General features: G+C 34.5%; 1 protein-coding gene and 1 pseudogene across 1 annotated transcript; one reads left to right on the top strand and one right to left on the bottom strand.

Moving 5' to 3' along the window:
* The first annotated feature begins 366 nt into the window (after positions 1-366).
* On the top strand, positions 367-4,542 carry LOC132549478 (uncharacterized; annotated as a pseudogene).
* A 2,707-nt stretch (positions 4,543-7,249) lies between these two features.
* LOC132549436 (uncharacterized) lies at positions 7,250-14,222 on the bottom strand. The gene is made up of 4 exons (XM_060213372.1): positions 14,202-14,222; positions 9,756-9,837; positions 9,385-9,480; positions 7,250-8,466 (listed from the first exon to the last, which is right to left on the bottom strand). Exons 2-4 carry the CDS (start codon positions 9,810-9,812, stop codon positions 8,176-8,178), a joined length of 444 nt encoding a protein of 147 aa, XP_060069355.1. The 5' UTR covers positions 9,813-9,837; positions 14,202-14,222; the 3' UTR covers positions 7,250-8,175.
* Between the last annotated feature and the right edge of the window lie 4,278 nt (positions 14,223-18,500).

An 18,500-nucleotide genomic window follows, 5' to 3' on the forward strand; every position in this document is an offset into this window, starting at 1 on the left:
TTCTCGAGATATAAGTTCATACATTGATGTCAGTGATAAAGGGTGGTAATTTGGTAACGATATTGGCAAAAAGCGCAATTATTGTGTACAACATACAGTCTTTAGCTGTGTCCATCGTTGGCGTTGTCAATGATGTCGCCATAGTTTTGCCCGACGTCAAACTTTGACCCTGACCGCGAGTTAAACTATTTGTAGTCATTGAGCCGTTTACAAGAGGTGTATTGTGACTGTTAATGAACGACAACTCTGGTAGAGGTTGTTTTTTTTATCCATGACAGGAAATTCGGAAACTGTGCATTTTGAGCTTCACATATATCAGGTCCAACATCCGGTACATGCGTTCGTGTATATTGGAATAATTCCAGACCACCTGAACTGTTTAAACCGGGTTACGCGAATGTTGTCTTAGTCTTCTCTTTCTTCAACTTTAGTCCGGTCCGTTCCGGCTCGTTTAGGTAGCTTTTCTCTGTGGATGTTAGTATGCATCGCTCAGAAAAATATGGCGACTGGGGAACCGGAACATGGGTATGCAGACACAATCACTGATATTTTAGGCAAGAAAACATTTCTTATGAAATTGATAGGATATTTGCGGACTTCCCTAAATCACTTGTCAATACACTTAACGTTGGGTTCGACTGTCTCATGGACGAGACGAACTGGATGGGTTATCTATCACTAACACCTCTCAAAAATTTAAACTCAAAATCTGTTGATTGTCTGTTTTCCAAAGCCTATTTATATACATAATAGTATTCCGTACAGTATTCGTTTGGATTTTTTTTCACGAAAGGCCTGTCCAGACTGATGGAGTTCATGCTTCATCGGACGATACCAGAGAATAAGTAGGAGAAATTTGTTCCTGTAAAACATCTACATTACCTACCTGAAACCATGGATACAGGAAATGCACGTAGAAGGGATGGATTTAATGTCTTATTTCATATGTGATTTATTTCATTAGTATTATATTCCTTCACGCGTTTGTTTTCCTGTTGCGCTCGTGCATATTTCGTGTGCCCCTCCGTATCTTAATGTAGTTTATCTAAGTTGTGTTAGTGTCTAGTTACGTCATATCGGTCATTTTAGTTGTCCTGTGTCCTGATTGGTTATAGGTTGTGTAATCTAATGGATGGTTGGCGGGAGTTGGTCAGGTGACAGACGTTTTGAAAGACTGGACGTGAATGTAAGTAGCTGTAACAGTCTGTTTGCTAAATTCACTATTTCTTCTATTCTGTTATAAAAGTGGTATTTTTTAACTATTGTTTGTATTTTACATTTAGTTATCACCAGAGACGTATATATATATATATGTGTGTCTCTGTTATCACTAAATGTATACCAAATCTCATCTTTTTATGTACGGAATATCATTGTAAATGCCAATGATTTATGAATTATAGCTTTGACGTTAAAGTAATGTTTAAGTGATTATCCATACATCTGTTGTTTAACATGAATGTAAGTGTGTATTATTTATTCCTAGATGTGAGCTGTTTACATGTAGGCCTATGAGCCTAAGTTTTCAACGAGCAGTACTTGGGATCGGCTCTGCGCTACATGCAGGTATGATATTGTTAAAATGTGCTACAGGTGTGTTTAATAATAATATAACATTATTTATTAGTAGTGTTAAATGGAAGTTTAATTTGGTAATGCAAGATTAGTAAGAGTTATGTCCCTTGTTTCCACATGTATATGAGAGATGAAGTATGAGTGTGTAATTTTGTTTATTTATATTTTTTGCATGGTATTAGATTGTTGCGATCGATGGTTTCTGAACATGAACTGGTTGTGTTGTGAACACCATCGGTTACATGCACACAAAGATTATCATATGATAATCATTTTTCAGTAAAAAGAAAGAGTCATAACGTTTCAGTACAGCCATTCCCTTAGTATAACTTTGTAAGTCAAATGGTAAAGCTGTCTAGGAACATGTAAAATTGAGCTGGATCAGAAATATTAAAGATGGATGCCATGAGCCATTTTGGATTTTGACATTAAAAAATTGTTACAGCAAATATTTAAGGATAGGAATGTTTGAGTAGGATCCAAAATATTCAAGATGGATGCCAGGAGCCATTTTGGATTTTTACATTAAAATATTGTGGCTGCTATACCTTAGGATCTTCTGGATGGATCTCATGACATTTATGGTGTTTCTTGTTATTCATTTCAGATGTCAAAGGCCTGGAAAACATGGTGATGTACAAAGAGGCAGAGCCGACAACAGTAATGGCATATCATCTCTTTGGCAAGCTTTCTACATCATCATTGTTTGTTATTGATAAGCAGTGCAAAGACGAATACAAAGGACTTTGAGGAGAATACTCTAAAAGGAGTCGAACTTGTGAAAAAAATGATTGTGTACTGTCTGGAGATGTAGGAGACACAAGTATAGGTAATATATATGTGTGTGTGCTGTACATGAAATTTGCATCAGATCTTGCAATGTTTTTCTGAATCTTTCTCCCCCATTGAGGTGAGATAGGGAAATGTCAACCAAAGGGAGAAGGGGCAAACATGAGGCTTGCTGAGTGTTTGCAAGTTAATAATCTTTCCCCGAGGGTTGAGTTCCTCCAATCTCATTGACAAGGGGATGTATTATCATTTTTTTCTCTGGCCCTGCTGTCTTCCTTTTGTGTGTGATGTTGTTATCTCATAACTTGATGCTATTGAGATGATCACATTGTTGTGAAAGAGGAATACCTACAGATCAAAACATGGAGGAATCCCCAAAGATCAAAACATGGAGATACTCGGCTAGGATAAGAGAATAATCTATCCAGTAGGCACAGATGTTTTGCAATCCTTAATGTGTAAATGAATTCTTTCTATAAAATATTTAATTAAGAGTTGTGAGTTAACTATGGCTGTCATGAATTCCAAAGTAACTGATAATGGTTTGGGTTTTCATTGTATCTAACGTTTATCTCACAACCATTACAAAATAACTATTTATCAGGTTCTGCCTGCACCTAGTTACCAGGAAACATCCCATTTTCCTCTAATATAATATTTTGTAATATGATAACTTTAGAGTTTATATATGGTAAACTTATTTATGCAATTTGTTTTCTTGAGGAAGCAACTGGTTCAATAAATAGTACTTTATAAATTGATAGTGAAATAAGAACTTGTATATATACTGGTACTGAAATTCTGAACTTTGACAACATCATCATCTGATGTAAAATTTTTAACTGCTTGTCTGGGTTGAAGAGTGTTGATAACTACATTAATTTCTCTGTTGTGTTGTATTTTGCAGGAAACAGGATGGTGTAGCATGGTGATATGGATGTATTGATCAACAGTAAAATTGTTGTTGTGTCCCAGAATAATGGAGAGGAGGACTGATCTCCTGAAGGAAAATCCCCTTTGAAAGTGAAACTTTGTAGTCCCTTGATGAGAAATCTTCAAATTATAGCTCAAAATATTGTATTTTCATTCCTACAAAAGAACAGACACCCAGAAAGTGATAATTTTCTCTTTCCAGTTATTGGAGTTACAGGAAATTATGTGATTGTTTATTTTTATGATTCAGTGCACGATATTCTGCTTGAAGTCTCTCTGATGCCATTACATGGTATGGTTACATCAGCTGTTAATAAAATTAACTTGGTAGCTATTGTTGTGTCATTGTGTCATGGCTAGTTGTCAGTTATAAGTACCTCTGTGATGGTGAGAGGGAAGAAATGAAAATTATGAAAGCTGATTTCTTTTCACAAGCAGAGACAAAATTAAATATTTATGAGACACATTTAAAATCTGGTGAAGTAGGAAACATCTGTTCTACAGAAGATTCTGAAGCCATTCTGATACAAGGTCAAAAATCTTCATCACTAATAGATTTGAAGAAATGAAAACGATTGGTTGTTCTGGAACCAAGTGGTAATTAAGATTCCCATGTAATTAAAATTTGGAATCAACTAATGAAAAGAGATAACTTATTTAAAGTATTATTTATGTAAATATTCCCAAAAATTATTTGTGATCATTAGTCCAGAGGTATATATATATATATAACCATATGTAATTGTTTGAAGATAAAGAAATGGATCCTCATCATGGCCAGAGCCAGACAAGATAATTGGGTTTGAGTTTTTTTTTAACAATATTCCAAATTTTGGTGCCCTACTGGTCCAACCTGAGTAGATCATGAACATTATTTTGTTCTGTCACACTTGATGTTCTAAAACAAGAAATTAAACCTTAGTAAAAAGTAAGTTTTGATGAAGTGTGCATATTGAGATTTAGTTGTATTAGATTTTTTATGGCTTAGAACCATATATAATTTCTTTTGAATGCAAATGCTTTTTAAATTGATGAACTGTAACAATTGAAATTGTTTTGAAAATTACTTGGATGAAGTGATTATGTGCATATAGTAATTTAGGTGTCTTCCATTGATTTTACTTGCTTTTAAATTCCTTTTCAAAATTTAAGTTAGGAATCATAATTGCCTTCATCATGTTTTAACTGCCTTCCTTGTAAACACAACTCCTAATGTTTATATGACAAAAAACATGAAAATGAAGAAAATAAACCTTATTTAAATGTGAAAGAGTTTTTTAAGCCTAGTTTTTAAATTTCGGTATATGGTTTTATGTGAGACATGCCACATTTTGGACTTTAAATTCAATTTCAGTTTATGTGAGTATAATATGAACTCATCTCCTCAAGTTCCCAATAACATGAGAAACTAACATGGCATAAACACTAACTCTGTACCAAGAATGTGCACTTGTTTGAAGTTTTCATAGAGTTATGTCCCTTTAACCGATACATATCTCAAGTGTTCATTGACAAAATACTTGACCATTTATTATTGTTTTTAATTCTACGGATTAAAGACCAGACACGTTTATTTACTTCTGTCATGACATCACATCAGTCAGTCCATCTGTAAACCATCATGTCCCTCAAACTTCTTCAAAATGGATGATGAAATGATAACATGATCTCCACTACTGAGGAGGACGTGGTCATATCCAGACCTTGCCAGTATATTAATGTTACTTCTCCTGAACAGAAGGAGATTTAGAGACAGGAGTTCCATTTATGTGCGTACATGGTCCACTCATATTTTCGAATAAAATTTGGACCTGTACTACTGTACATTCAAGATTGCCACCATGCTTGTCGTCTTAAAATTGTGTGATCTCCATGAATGAAAATTATATCAGAACAGGACATCTAGTAATGATTTGTTTATGGTCCACAAATGGTCTTGTAACTATCATTTATACCATTGCCTCTTTTCAAGATGTCACTTCCGCCATCTTGAAAATATTGCTTTTTCCTGCCGTCACCAGACGGTGGGCTGCTAAAATCGCTCCATGGGCTGTGATCTGTTATCAGTCCTTAAACCATTTCTGACATCGCTGTTTACTGAGAATTATAGTACTAGATGGGTCTTCCTCAATTTCTTATGGAGGTTCCCTTGGTTCCTATTGGTGACTCTTCGATTTTGAGACTGACAGAGAAAAACAAACAGGACGCCATATTGGATTTTGACTGAACATTTCTTATCGCTATATCTTGAGAAATGCCTGGTACAGCTTTCTGAAATCATGTATTTAGATTTCCTTCCCCATAATTATGTCCCTCTTATTTTAGGACTGTTCAGAAAAAACTGAACTGAACAGCCATCTTGGATTTTAATAATTGAAAATTATTATTGTTATTTCTTGAGATGTAAGGGATGGATCGTTTTCAAATTTCAGTTTTCAGTTCCATTTTGTCCTAAGTACATATAAATGTAGTGCCCTTTTGCAGTTTTGAAATTGAGCAGGAAAGAGGCCTTCTGAGATCTTTATTTCTTAGATTTAATGTGACATTTTAATCTTAGCACTATGCCGTCTCTCAGAGTGAACGAACGGAAGTAACTTTAGAGGATTAGAACGTGAAAAACACTGACACAGAAAGAGCACCAGTTATATAAGGATTTTTTTTCTGTAATAAGGTCCTATTTCTATCGTCCTTATTTGTCGTCGTGTGTTATCCATTAATAATTTCACATTGCGACTTCAAGACGTGAATTTGAACCAAATATTGTAGCAAATAGTAATTTTCGTCATGTTTCACATATCGTGAGGTGTGAGGGACCATATAACAGACTTTTTTTTACATTGTAGAGTTACTTTATCAAAACAAATTAAAGCGATGACGGCATAAAAATTCAATCTACATTACAGTAGTTTTATGGTCGCCATAGTGATCATATTGAGAAATATCCTATTTCTTGTGAGATATGAATCTGGACGTGTTTGATGCTCGTTGCCTGTTGGTTCCGTTTTGTTGTATACATTGTTCTCATTTGAGAACATGACATTACTTACTTGGATTGACCAAGGTTTACATGGCGGGTGTCGTCGACGAAGCTGAGAAGTCGCTTACTTTTCCGAAACACCTGGTCTTAATCTCCTTGTACTTTGTTAGAAATCTCCGTGTTGACCTTTTTTTGGTACATGTTTTGACGTGGTTTTATTAAATTTGAGTTTGGATTGTGATTATGTTGCCATGTTGGTATTTTCTTGATGTTTCGTGTACAGGAAGTGGTGTCTGTATATTATAGACATGCCAACAAAGTCTCATTCTGTTGAGTAACTTTCTTGCATATCTTTGTTTTTTTCACAAACAAACCAAAGACTGGGGGGTTAAAAGTCGTATTATTTCATAGCACAAGTGAATATTTTGAAATAACGATTCTCAGTGTGAGATTAATACAAGTAATACTCAGTAGATTATTAGAAAGAACATAATGTATAGTGTTGTTGTTTTGTTAAATTGTGGGTTGTTTCCCACCCACCCCAACGCCCCACCCATTCATGGTAAACAACAGTCTGATATTTATATACATTTTCTGAAATTATCTGTTGAAATGTGTACTTGGTATTAAATCTGATCTATGATGACCACGAGTCGCGACATTAAATCTCCCGCGAATATTTCCAACTACAGTGTTCAAGCTAGTAATCAGATAGGTCACATGGAACGCTATAGTAACCGTGTAGATAAAGGCCATTCTACTTTTCTGTTGTGCATTTTTGCACCTATTCAAAGTATGATAATTTGTTTCTCCGATATTAATGATTAACGATATTTCAGCTATAAAAGAAATACAGAAAAGTGGATCAAGGGATGTGTCCCTGGTTGGTGTTTGAAAACACAAAATCTAGTTCACCTTCTGAATTTTGCGACAATGAAAAGAAAAAGAACTGAAATCAGAAAAATGTAACACAAGTGAATGATGATATTTATTTTCTAGATAAAGTATTCCTCACCATCATCGATATTGTACTCATATTTACAATTATATATATGAGATACTACAATGTGCCTCGACGGCTGCTGTCAATTCCCTATACAGTTATACATACATGTATGACCATTCTAAACTTGAGTCGGAGTCGAAAATATTGTAACTTAAATTATTTTACAACCGACACACTCAAATGTTATTAAGCACATTTGGTTATACAATACAAATAATGTCATTGGTAAGACATCAAATTCATGTTTACCGTGTAACAAGTGATAGGAAGCTGAAACTGCTGCAGATTTCTGCAGATTCCTATCTTCTAGTTACCCATATACAAGTGTGCACCATAGAAAGGAAAAGAATCTATAAGAACGATGAAACATGGTTATGCATTTTTCTAAATGCAAGTCAACTTTAAAATAAGGTTTTTACCATTTTCAATAGTTTGAGGTACTTTTGGAAAGCAGTGAACATGTACATCAGACTTAACAGGTATGGACTTATAAATGTAAAAAATATATATGTTCAGGTGTAGCGGGTTATTGAAATATGACTAAATATGTACATATGCTATTGTATTAAACTCTTAGACTTTCACATAAGGCACTTATATACATATATAACACAGATATAGGTATGTAAATATATAGATACAAAATCTTATAGTAGTCTACATTTAATTCATAGAAAAATGTTTTTCCTTATAGTTTTGTGACGTCACAATGGGTGAGACTCAGGAGAAAACTTGTGAAAAAATATAGCAAGTCTATTCACTGATTAATGCGTCAAAGATTTGATGAATTCATTGTATCATGACCTTGATTTTAAAATTGATTTCTATTATAAAACCATAAAATGCTTGCCATTTTCTGTTTTCTTTTATCTTTACAAAGATAACCAAATGATACCTACAGATCTTTGCCAATATCATATTTTCTACGTTCAAGAGATACAATACAGATTACAACCACGGTCAAAATTATTGACAAGAAAACATTAAAAATGTTGATAGCGTTAAATATAGTTCTCACTATCAGTGCCTTTGTCTCTTCTCTCTCGCTACAGAACGGCGCAAGCAATACTAGGAACAAAACAATCATCGCCACGACGAGACAAAAATTAAACAGGTATATTCTCACAGCCCACATCGCAGCGATGGCAGCCCCGTAAACGAAACCTTGATTCTTGCAGACATGGACCTAAGCATAAGAAAAAGAAAAGAAAAAAAAATCTGGACGATTAAAACAGCCAGACAGTTTAAATGCAATACTGTAATGAATCTAAAGGAAGAAAAAAAATCAGAAATATGTTTTAAAACGAGGGTCGGCACAATTAATATGAATATAATTAATATTGTGTGAGAAGCTGAGCGTCCAATCCTCTTGATCGGTGTATTTTACGTAATTGTTTCTCTTTATGAATATGTTTCATTTTGCGAATATTTACAAAATGTATACTGCTCTAACCACGTTTTCCAGTATTCGCTTTGTCATTATGATAACCGGAACAGAAAACACACAGACATTTGATATGTAACACAATAAGATAAAGCAGACGGCGGAAAAGCTTGATGATATATAAATAATGCTATTTATCTATAGCCAGTACGAAATAATAATAATAAAAGAGACATTGGTGACGAGTAACATTATATATTTGAATGTTCGGCTTTAGAAAATGAAAAAAGTTTGCTTACTATCGAAAATGATTATAAGAGATAGTGTGTTAATATATAAAATATCATGTTATCTTAAAAAAAACATCTTTAAAAAAAAATTAAAAAGTTATTCGCCTTCAATTCGAATTCTGTGATACATTCTTCCATCTATCAAGTCACATATGCGCACTGTATCGCTTATACTGTATATGTATTTTATATCTCTGTATACTATTTGTAGATTTGTCAAGGTGTGGAAATATTACAAAAATTTAATGGAGATTGCTTGTGAGACCTACCTACAGTATACTAGCTCTACTTGTGAGCCCCAGATTTCTACCAGCTGGAAGGCGAACGCCTACTCCCTTGCCGATACTTACAGGAATTTACTACGATACTAGGCATACGTCCAGACATCTTCAGTAATATAATTGTCCACGATTAAACAAGATATACTTACCGTTGTTATTGAAGCAACTGCACAAAGGACAAGTGGCAAGGTGCACAAGAGGAAACGCCATATAGATATGCGGAATGCTACCGTGTTTGTCTTCAACTAAAAGGGAAACAAAACATTTCCATCGCCTTTTAATAAAGATGTTTACAAATAAGAGACATCAATACATTTCTATAACAGAATTATATAAACGATGAAAATATTTAATATCCGACCACTTATCATGAGTAATGCATTATGTAAGAAAACTGTATTTCTGTAACGTTTTCCATGGCAAATTGTTACCAGTAGACTTCACTGGTAATTAGAAAAATATAATTGTATCATGTATGTATGTTTATTTACAACTAAAGTGCGGTATATTTGTGAGCTACCTTTTCGTCAGAGGTTCGTACCGCAGCACCAACAGCGTCAAGTGGAAGTTCTTGCATGTTAACTGTACCGTCCAGTAGTTTTCTAAATCATGTAGAGAAAAAAATTAATAGAACAAGAATGAAGCTCTTAAAACACAGTCAGTAAAAGATTGAAGTGTGATGTTTCGATGACAACACCGTCACCTTCATCGGTGTATGACGATATAATAAAGAGATTATAGCGAAAAAGTACAAGAAGATGGTAATAATGTTCTGTAGTCGATCCGGCTACGCTTTATTAAGCAATTGGTCATAGATGTGTGATAGTCTGTGCCCCCCTCGTCCCTGTTCAGTTCTGACTCGCTGCGGATTACTAAGATGGCTTTCTTAGCCAGCAGCCTGATTTTTTTAATCTTTCCGGAAAATGATATGATTTTGCTGCATGGATTGATCAATAAGTATCAATTTATTGATCTGGGGCTGAGATTGAGTTCGTTTTGATCTAGTAATTTTTCCCCCTTTCTTGGGAATACGCGTCTTTCTGATGTTCCTTTCAATGCAAGTAGTACCCTGAATCTCATATTCGTATACAATAAAGTATACTTATGTTATACATATAAGCAGCACACTTGAGGAAATGAAATACGATAAAAAATAGGCGATCATGTCTTAAAAGACAAGATTATTGAGAGGTGAAGAAATTAGTAAGTTCAACATTTTCTTGAAAACAATATTCTTTTTACGTGTCGGTATTTTCTTTGAATTTTATTTTCTAAATGCTCGGAAACGTGCACAAATGTCCTACTTAAACACTTTTTATACCATTTTCCATAATGCGAAATCCAACACGTTACTATTTACACTATGAACTTGTTTTACATTTGCATACAGGTATATTTGCTTGATATCGTTTTAAATTTGGTCGTCTATGAATACATAAAAGCACACTGAGACATATTGATAATCATCACTAGTCCGGTCATTTTACCCTAAATTATAGCCTAACCTATTTACAACAGATTTAAGCGATAAAAATATCCAGCAATCAAACTTAGGAGAAAAAGGTTTCTTGCCTGCTGTAGGATCAAGAAGATAAGGGAAAAAATATGATAATATTTAAGTGTAATATCTACCTTTTGTGTGCAATATTTGATACATGAAATTATCTGTAAAGGAAAACCAAATGTAATATTGTACTGTAAAATCGTACAGCAGAGGTTTCGTAATGCAAAACATTAAAAGTTGCAATGGCTTGAAAACTGTTCTTTTTTTCATTTTTCTAAATTTTTGACAATATTTTTGTGGTAGTATTGCCTTTTGTTTCCTTTTTAAATGCAGAATATACTACAATTTACTAACAGTAACAATTTGAGTTTACATTTGATTTCTTAAAACATGACATTTAAACTTTTACGCATATGTCATAAACGATAAGTTCACATACAAAATAAACGTATAATTTTGCCAGTTCTGTCTATTTAGCGTTATTTATGTCCAAATTTAACAATTTACATATTTATGCAACATTTTAAAGGACAAGCAAATGTTAACAGGCCTTTTGCATCAATTTGTTTCTGTGCAGTGCGTATAGAAAGATGGGCTTAAAGTTGTGCCCAAGCACATCATTTCATACAATTTTGCCTCAACGTTGAACAAATGCTGAAATCCTTATTTTTTAACAGGTGTTGGCCAACTAACATATGTTTTTCCAATAATACAAATATAAAATGGATGTTTTCATTAAATAGATTTGAAGTTTTGCAATCGTATAGCTTCAACATTTCAATAAAAGTCACGTATCTCTCCATTATAAGAAACATTTTGATTAATTTATTATCAGGTGTAAGTTTAACCTTAATTCCCTGTAATCATGATCGTGTTCCTGACAAACGAATTAACAATAAGATTTAAAAACAAAACAAAAAATTGCGTTCAATGGAACAAAACTGATGATAATCTAATGCTTTATAGCAATATTCATTGTGCTTTGTTTTTCGGTGTTATAGTCCCTATTGATATCAAAATTAAAAAATTGTCTTCCTTCATCAATAATGTTACAATGTCCAAGATAAAAGTAAATCAACACAATATACCATGTTATAGATTTTAATTGCCTGTGGTAATTGTACCCGAGTTTTGTGTACATCTATATAAATCCTGATGCTATTAGTTTGAGGTTAAGCCATAAAATAACTGGGCTACAATGTGTTGAAATATTTGTGTCCAGAATATTGCAATCAAAGGGCATTAAAGAATGTGCAAGTATTGGTTTTTGTAAGGAATAGTGCCGAAATTCATATAGCTTTATTCACCGTATTTAAGCGTGTATGTGAGGATTAATGTTGGCCTGGCGGAATTGATATGGTGGTTTTGGTGATATCGCGAGTGAAAAGTTTATGAATAGATACACATATGTTGTTATAAAATATTACGGTTTTTTCGGGTGTTTTTTTGTTTTTTTTTTTTTTTTTTTTGTTTTGTTTTTTGTTTTTGTTTTTTTTTGCAAACGTTTCAAAACAGTCTCGCAGAATACTTGATGTTAAGCACGTGCGTTTAAAATTAATAAAGTATGTTCTCTTCTACAACTAGTTGTAACTTGAGAATGTTTATCACTCTGACATGACAGTAAAACATGTATGCACACTGTAAGTGTAGGACTAGTTTAAATATAAGTTTATTGATTAATTAGATACAAGAAGAAGACACAAAATAAACAGAGTTGTGAAGAGATATGAGAGCAAGCTTGTAGTTTGTGTTTGTCATCTCCCAAAGTTGACCAGCATGCACATTGCTATTGATTGATACAAACATTATGATATATTATAGTACAAGAACTGCTGCGTGATTAACTTACACAAACATTTATGTATATATATATATATATATATACAATGTTTGATGTTTGATTTGAAGTTTAGGATTAAAGATATAAATCCTAAAAATTTAAAAGATTCTGACGAAGGACAAAAACTTACTGGTCTATATCTGGGAAAGACATTCACAAAGTATGATATAATTACCTACTTGTACAACGCACACTCAACAGAGTCAATGCTCCCTGGAACACAAGTTCCCAGAGTCTCGGCAGTTTGTGCTGGTTACACTGATATAACGCCGTCCCCCAGTATATGCTGTGTGTAATTGGCAGTGTTACCGAGTAATATGTGATATAATGTGTCTAGTCGTAACAAACATTGTAAACAGACGTTCGTGCGAGAAAAAAAAATGTTTCTAATATTTGAGAGGATAATATATAAAGAGCATGCATATTTGTATATGTACCAAAAATGTAGGCATACACCCTACACTGAAATATTTGTAAATGATGTAAACTTTATCAGAAAACCACGAAATGAAATTACAACATTGACCTACATTTTGTACTATTAGTACAAGATTGTACAAAAGACGCACAAAGTGTGTATTTATAAACAAAATATCACAAGAGCATGGTGATGAAAGGACAAAAAACAAAAACAAACAAAAAAACAAAACAAAAAAACATAACTTTTAGATATGCAAGCTTATGATAGGTTTTAAGTTGATTTTCTAAACGTAGTTCAAGCGAACCATAAATAATAAGTAATTAAATATGAAAACCAAAAATTAGAAAATAAGGAATGAATTACCTGCTATGAAGAATGTAGTAATATATAAAAATTGCCAATTAAAGAGGTATAGCACTTAACGGTGTCCCAGTAACTATTTCAGTCCATCGCCTTGACAGGCCTGAAAAATACATGACTAGTCAATTATATGTAAATGCACATTCATTAACACCGTGTCTAACTCCTAATTACAATTACTATTTAACGTAAGAAGTTCAATAGTCATACATGTACTAAGTACTCAAAAATACTAGACGATGTGTGCCTTAATTATAATCAATGCTTCAGGTATGTATCTTATCAATAACATTCATGACGATAATAAACATCTGGATGGGAATATTTCTAATTATTAAGATCTAATTGACAAATTAAATACAATATTTGATATTGGGTTACCGTTGAAGTAATCTCCGTCCTGTACACCTGTTCGTTGCCCTTTAAACAAGTGAGTGATGAATTTCATTTAGGCTTTGTTTTACACAGTCACATCAATCACCAGTACATTAGCTCTATCTTCTTATGCTTACATATATATATCCTTCATTGATATCTTTTCAGACGTTATAAAACAATATTACGGTAAGTTGTTTATACTTTACAACAAAGTCATGTCGACACTTTGAATGGAATTTCTTGTGAAAATAGCTGTATACAATGTAAATACATATATAAAAAGAGGCAATTTAAGATACACACATGCTCGTTACAAAATAAGTTTGGGTTAGAATGCCTATTGTAAGTTGTGTCTTTCTCCCGACATCGTTGCATCAGAAAAATCCAGCACATGCGATAACTATACCACTGTTTAGTGTCGATGCATGTAAAACGCAGTAAAATATGTCTGTGAATTACTTACCTCGGCAGATCGGCTGCTAATGTAAACCACTGCAGTTTTTAACAAAAACAAAGTTGCTGATTGGCTGATGCGATGTCAGGTGACCTGTAGCTCTAGCTGTTGTTATGTAGATATGTAATATTACTTATCTTTGAGTGTGTTTTTCTGTAACATCTTGGATACAGGATGTTTTTTACATGCATTCCATTAATTACTTGCTTACTTGATCTGTAGCACTGTTTTTCATTCGGCGACAAGTTGTCCAAGAGAATTTTCCAGACAATTTGTTAAGCAGGAGACTGGGACTTGATATTAACTGTCCTGCTGCTGTACCGTACTTAAGTTCTATGGTCGCACAACACTACCAAGTGTTTATTTGTAGCTGTGCTATAAATAGCTAACACTGCAAGAAAATACTTCACCCAACCATTTTACAGTTAGATTTGAAACTCACATTTATATACATAGTGATAGCATGTAAAACAGATGAGCCACATTTCACGTTTGTCCTCTTTTTGTACATTTTTTGCAGTCTTGTTTAATAAGTCATTAGTGAAGTTTATATTTTACTCATAAAATGGTATGATTTCAAATTACTGGTCTAGCCTGTGTTTACCTCTCTCCGTTTACTTTTTAAATCGTCATTATAACACTCACTGGTATTTGGTTTGTTGGCCACCAAGTCTATGGTTTATACCGACTAGCATTGAAAATCAAAGACATTGCTCATATAGTGAGTTTCCCTTTTTGGATATCAACATGCCTACATCCCAAACCTAAGGTCTTAACATGTCGCATTTGATTCGATATTCAATGGCAGATTCTAAATACCACGATTTTCGTGCAAAAAGCCGTCAACTGGCGAACTCATTCGTAGCACCGGATTTCTGGAGATACAGGTTGATTAAAATTATGGTGAGCTTTCATGGTCATCACAGTGATCTCATCGAGAAATATTTTATTTCTTTGTACGTTATGAAGCTGAACGTGTTTGATGCTCGCTATAGTTAGCATGTTTGATTCGTTATTGTTGACCTTGTTCTCATTTACGAATGTGGCATCCCTGGCTTGTATTGAACATTATCTGACTGGTGTCGTCTTTGAAGCACAAGACGCTTGTCCTTCCGGAACATTTTGTCTTATTCTCCTTGCACTGTTTTAGCAGTATCCGTGCAAATCTTTGTTTTTATTCTTATTTATGCTAGCTTTGTTGTTTGGATTATGACTCTGTTTACATTTTGATATATTTTGTTGTTGTCGGAAAAATATACTTCTCTATCCTTGATTGATCTCTCTGTTTATATGCAAGTTTTTCAGTCGGTATATATTTGTTTCTCCGTAACATCAATATTTCTATTTTTTTAATATTCTATTCCATAATATCTATATATCAATATCAATAAATCAATATCAATATTCAATATCATGTTAATTTTTCTTTACAATGTCCTTCTATCTCGACATATTTCTAAACGACATCGGGGTATTGCATAGTTTTGTGTTTTTCCAGGATTTATTTATACACACTTTGTTTTCAAACATTACCTTTTCCGTATGTTATACATGTCTGTTTCTAGACGACCTTTTGATCACTTTGACCTAGTTTTGTTCAAACCCTTGTTACAAAATTAAGTATACATATAACTGTTAATAAAAGCGAACAACACAGAAAATGAACACATTTACAGATTCAGACCCAATTACAAGTTACAACATAATTAATTACTATGTGAAGGTATATCGACAGCAAAATAGGAATGACAATGACGAATTAATTGGAATGTATACCCATATATATATCATAGTTTTACCAGAGTTCCCTCCCTTCGTCCTCGGCACGATATCAATTATTAGTGTTGTCTATTATGATCCACTAAAGCCGTTTGAACTTTAAAATAATGTTGAAATGAGAGATGGTAAACTAAAGATCAGCTAGTGGTAAGTACACGGCGACAACATTACTTAGTTTGTCCATAATGTCATACTTGAACAACAAATGTTTCAACAATGTTAAAATATGTTGACATATACAGGTAGCTGATTGGCGTTGAAGTTGATATTTTGATTTAGTGAAGAAATGCGTATTTAATTATTAACCGAAAACAAACACATAGCTGAGCACAACATAGCGTCTTCGGCAGGTTTATTACAAAAGTGTTTATGTTGCAAGATTAATGTGAAATTACCGTTTTAACTTGCGATGTCTACATACATTTGCATTTACAAGTTTTGGAAACATTCGGTTCTGTACAACTTTCGCTTGCCACATTTGTTACAATATTATTGTAACTTTACTTCGGTTTTGACCTCCTGTCTGGCCGCGCATTTCAAACAAAATAACATAATCTCTTTCTATGGTTGAAACACCCAAAGAAGTCAATTTCGCGCTTGAAAATTCAAATCGAAACTAAACCTATTCATGCGGAGAGACTACCCGGAAGAACAAGGCACGTATATCTCGTCAGCAGATCAGATACCTCTGCAGTTCTGGTAAACATACGACTGTTCCTTTTTGATGTCACAACTCTGGAGTGCGTAAGTGATTCGTAAAATGTTTCGACAGTATTCCCTGGTAAGATAACGAGAGTCAGGCTTAACAGTACAGTCAAACCTTAACATACAGCCAGACCTTGTAGTGTAGTCAGACCTCATAGTGTAATCACAACTTGTATGACAGTCAGATCTCATAGTACTGGCAAACCTGACAGAACTGTCAGACACTATAGTACAGCCAGATCTCATAGTACTGGCAAACATTACAGTACAGCCAGACACTATAGTACAGCCAGATCTCACAGTACTGGCAAACCTTACAGTACAGCCAGACACTATAGTACAGCCAGATCTCACAGTACTGGCAAACCTGACAGAACTGTCAGACACTATAGTACAGCCAGATCTCATAGTACTGGCAAACATTACAGTACAGCCAGACACTATAGTACAGCCAGATCTCACAGTACTGGCAAACCTTACAGAACTGCCAGACACTATAGTACAGCCAGATCTCACAGTACTGGCAAACCTTACAGAACTGCCAGACACTATAGTACAGCCAGATCTCACAGTACTGGCAAACCTTACAGAACTGCCAGACACTATAGTACAGCCAGATCTCACAGTACTGGCAAACCTTACAGTACAGCCAGACACTATAGTACAGCCAGATCTCACAGTACTGGCAAACCTTACAGAACTGCCAGACACTATAGTACAGCCAGATCTCACAGTACTGGCAAACCTTACAGAACTGCCAGACACTATAGTACAGCCAGACCTCATAGTACTGGCAAACCTTACAGAACTGCCAGACACTATAGTACAGCCAGATCTCACAGTACTGGCAAACCTTACAGTACAGCCAGACACTATAGTACAGTCAGATCTCACAGTACTGGCAAACCTTACAGTACAGCCAGACACTATAGTACAGCCAGATCTTACAGTAATGGCAAACCTTACAGAACTGCCAGACACTATAGTACAGCCAGACCTCATAGTACTGGCAAACCTTACAGAACTGCCAGACACTATAGTACAGCCAGATCTCACAGTACTGGCAAACCTTACAGTACAGCCAGACACTATAGTACAGCCAGATCTCACAGTACTGGCAAACCTTACAGTACAGCCAGACACTATAGTACAGCCAGATCTCACAGTACTGGCAAACCTTACAGAACTGCCAGACACTATAGTACAGCCAGATCTCACAGTACTGGCAAACATTACAGTACAGCCAGACACTATAGTACAGCCAGATCTCACAGTACTGGCAAACCTTACAGTACAGCCAGACACTATAGTACAGCCAGATCTCACAGTACTGGCAAACCTTACAGTACAGCCAGACACTATAGTACAGCCAGATCTCACAGTAATGGCAAACCTTACAGAACTGTCAGACACTATAGTACAGTCAGACCTCATAGTACTGGCAAACCTTACAGAACTGTCAGACCCTATAGTACAGTCAGACCTCACAGTACTGGCAAACCTTACAGAACTGTCAGACCCTATAGTACAGTCAGACCTCATAGTACTGGCAAACCTTACAGAACTGTCAGACACTATAGTACAGCCAGATCTCACAGTACTGGCAAACCTTACAGAACTGTCAGATTCTATAGTACAGCCAGACTCTATAGTACAGCCAGACCCTATAGTACAGTCAGACCTCATAGTACAGTCATATCATACAATAAGTCAGACCTTATGGTTCAGTAATATTGTAATGTACAGTAAGGCTTTATAGTACACTCAGACCTTATAGTACAGTCATATCATACAATAAGTCAGACCTTATAGTACAGTCAGACC

Source organism: Ylistrum balloti, unplaced genomic scaffold, assembly GCF_031769215.1.
Source record: "Ylistrum balloti isolate Yb309-2 unplaced genomic scaffold, AGI_CSIRO_Ybal_v1 Utg370058, whole genome shotgun sequence".
In the NCBI taxonomy this organism is placed as follows: domain Eukaryota; kingdom Metazoa; phylum Mollusca; class Bivalvia; order Pectinida; family Pectinidae; genus Ylistrum; species Ylistrum balloti.

What these genes read in the sequence shown, in the direction of transcription:
- LOC132549436 (XM_060213372.1), bottom strand. Translation starts at nt 9,812, where the DNA reads ATGCAAGAACTTCCACTTGACGCTGTTGGTGCTGCGGTACGAACCTCT. An exon ending in TACGAACCTCTGACGAAAAG is followed by an intron (nt 9,481 to 9,755) that starts GTAGCTCACAAA and finishes TTTCCCTTTTAG; the next exon opens with TTGAAGACAAACACGGTAGC. An exon ending in CAGTTGCTTCAATAACAACG is followed by an intron (nt 8,467 to 9,384) that starts GTAAGTATATCT and finishes TCTTATGCTTAG; the next exon opens with GTCCATGTCTGCAAGAATCA.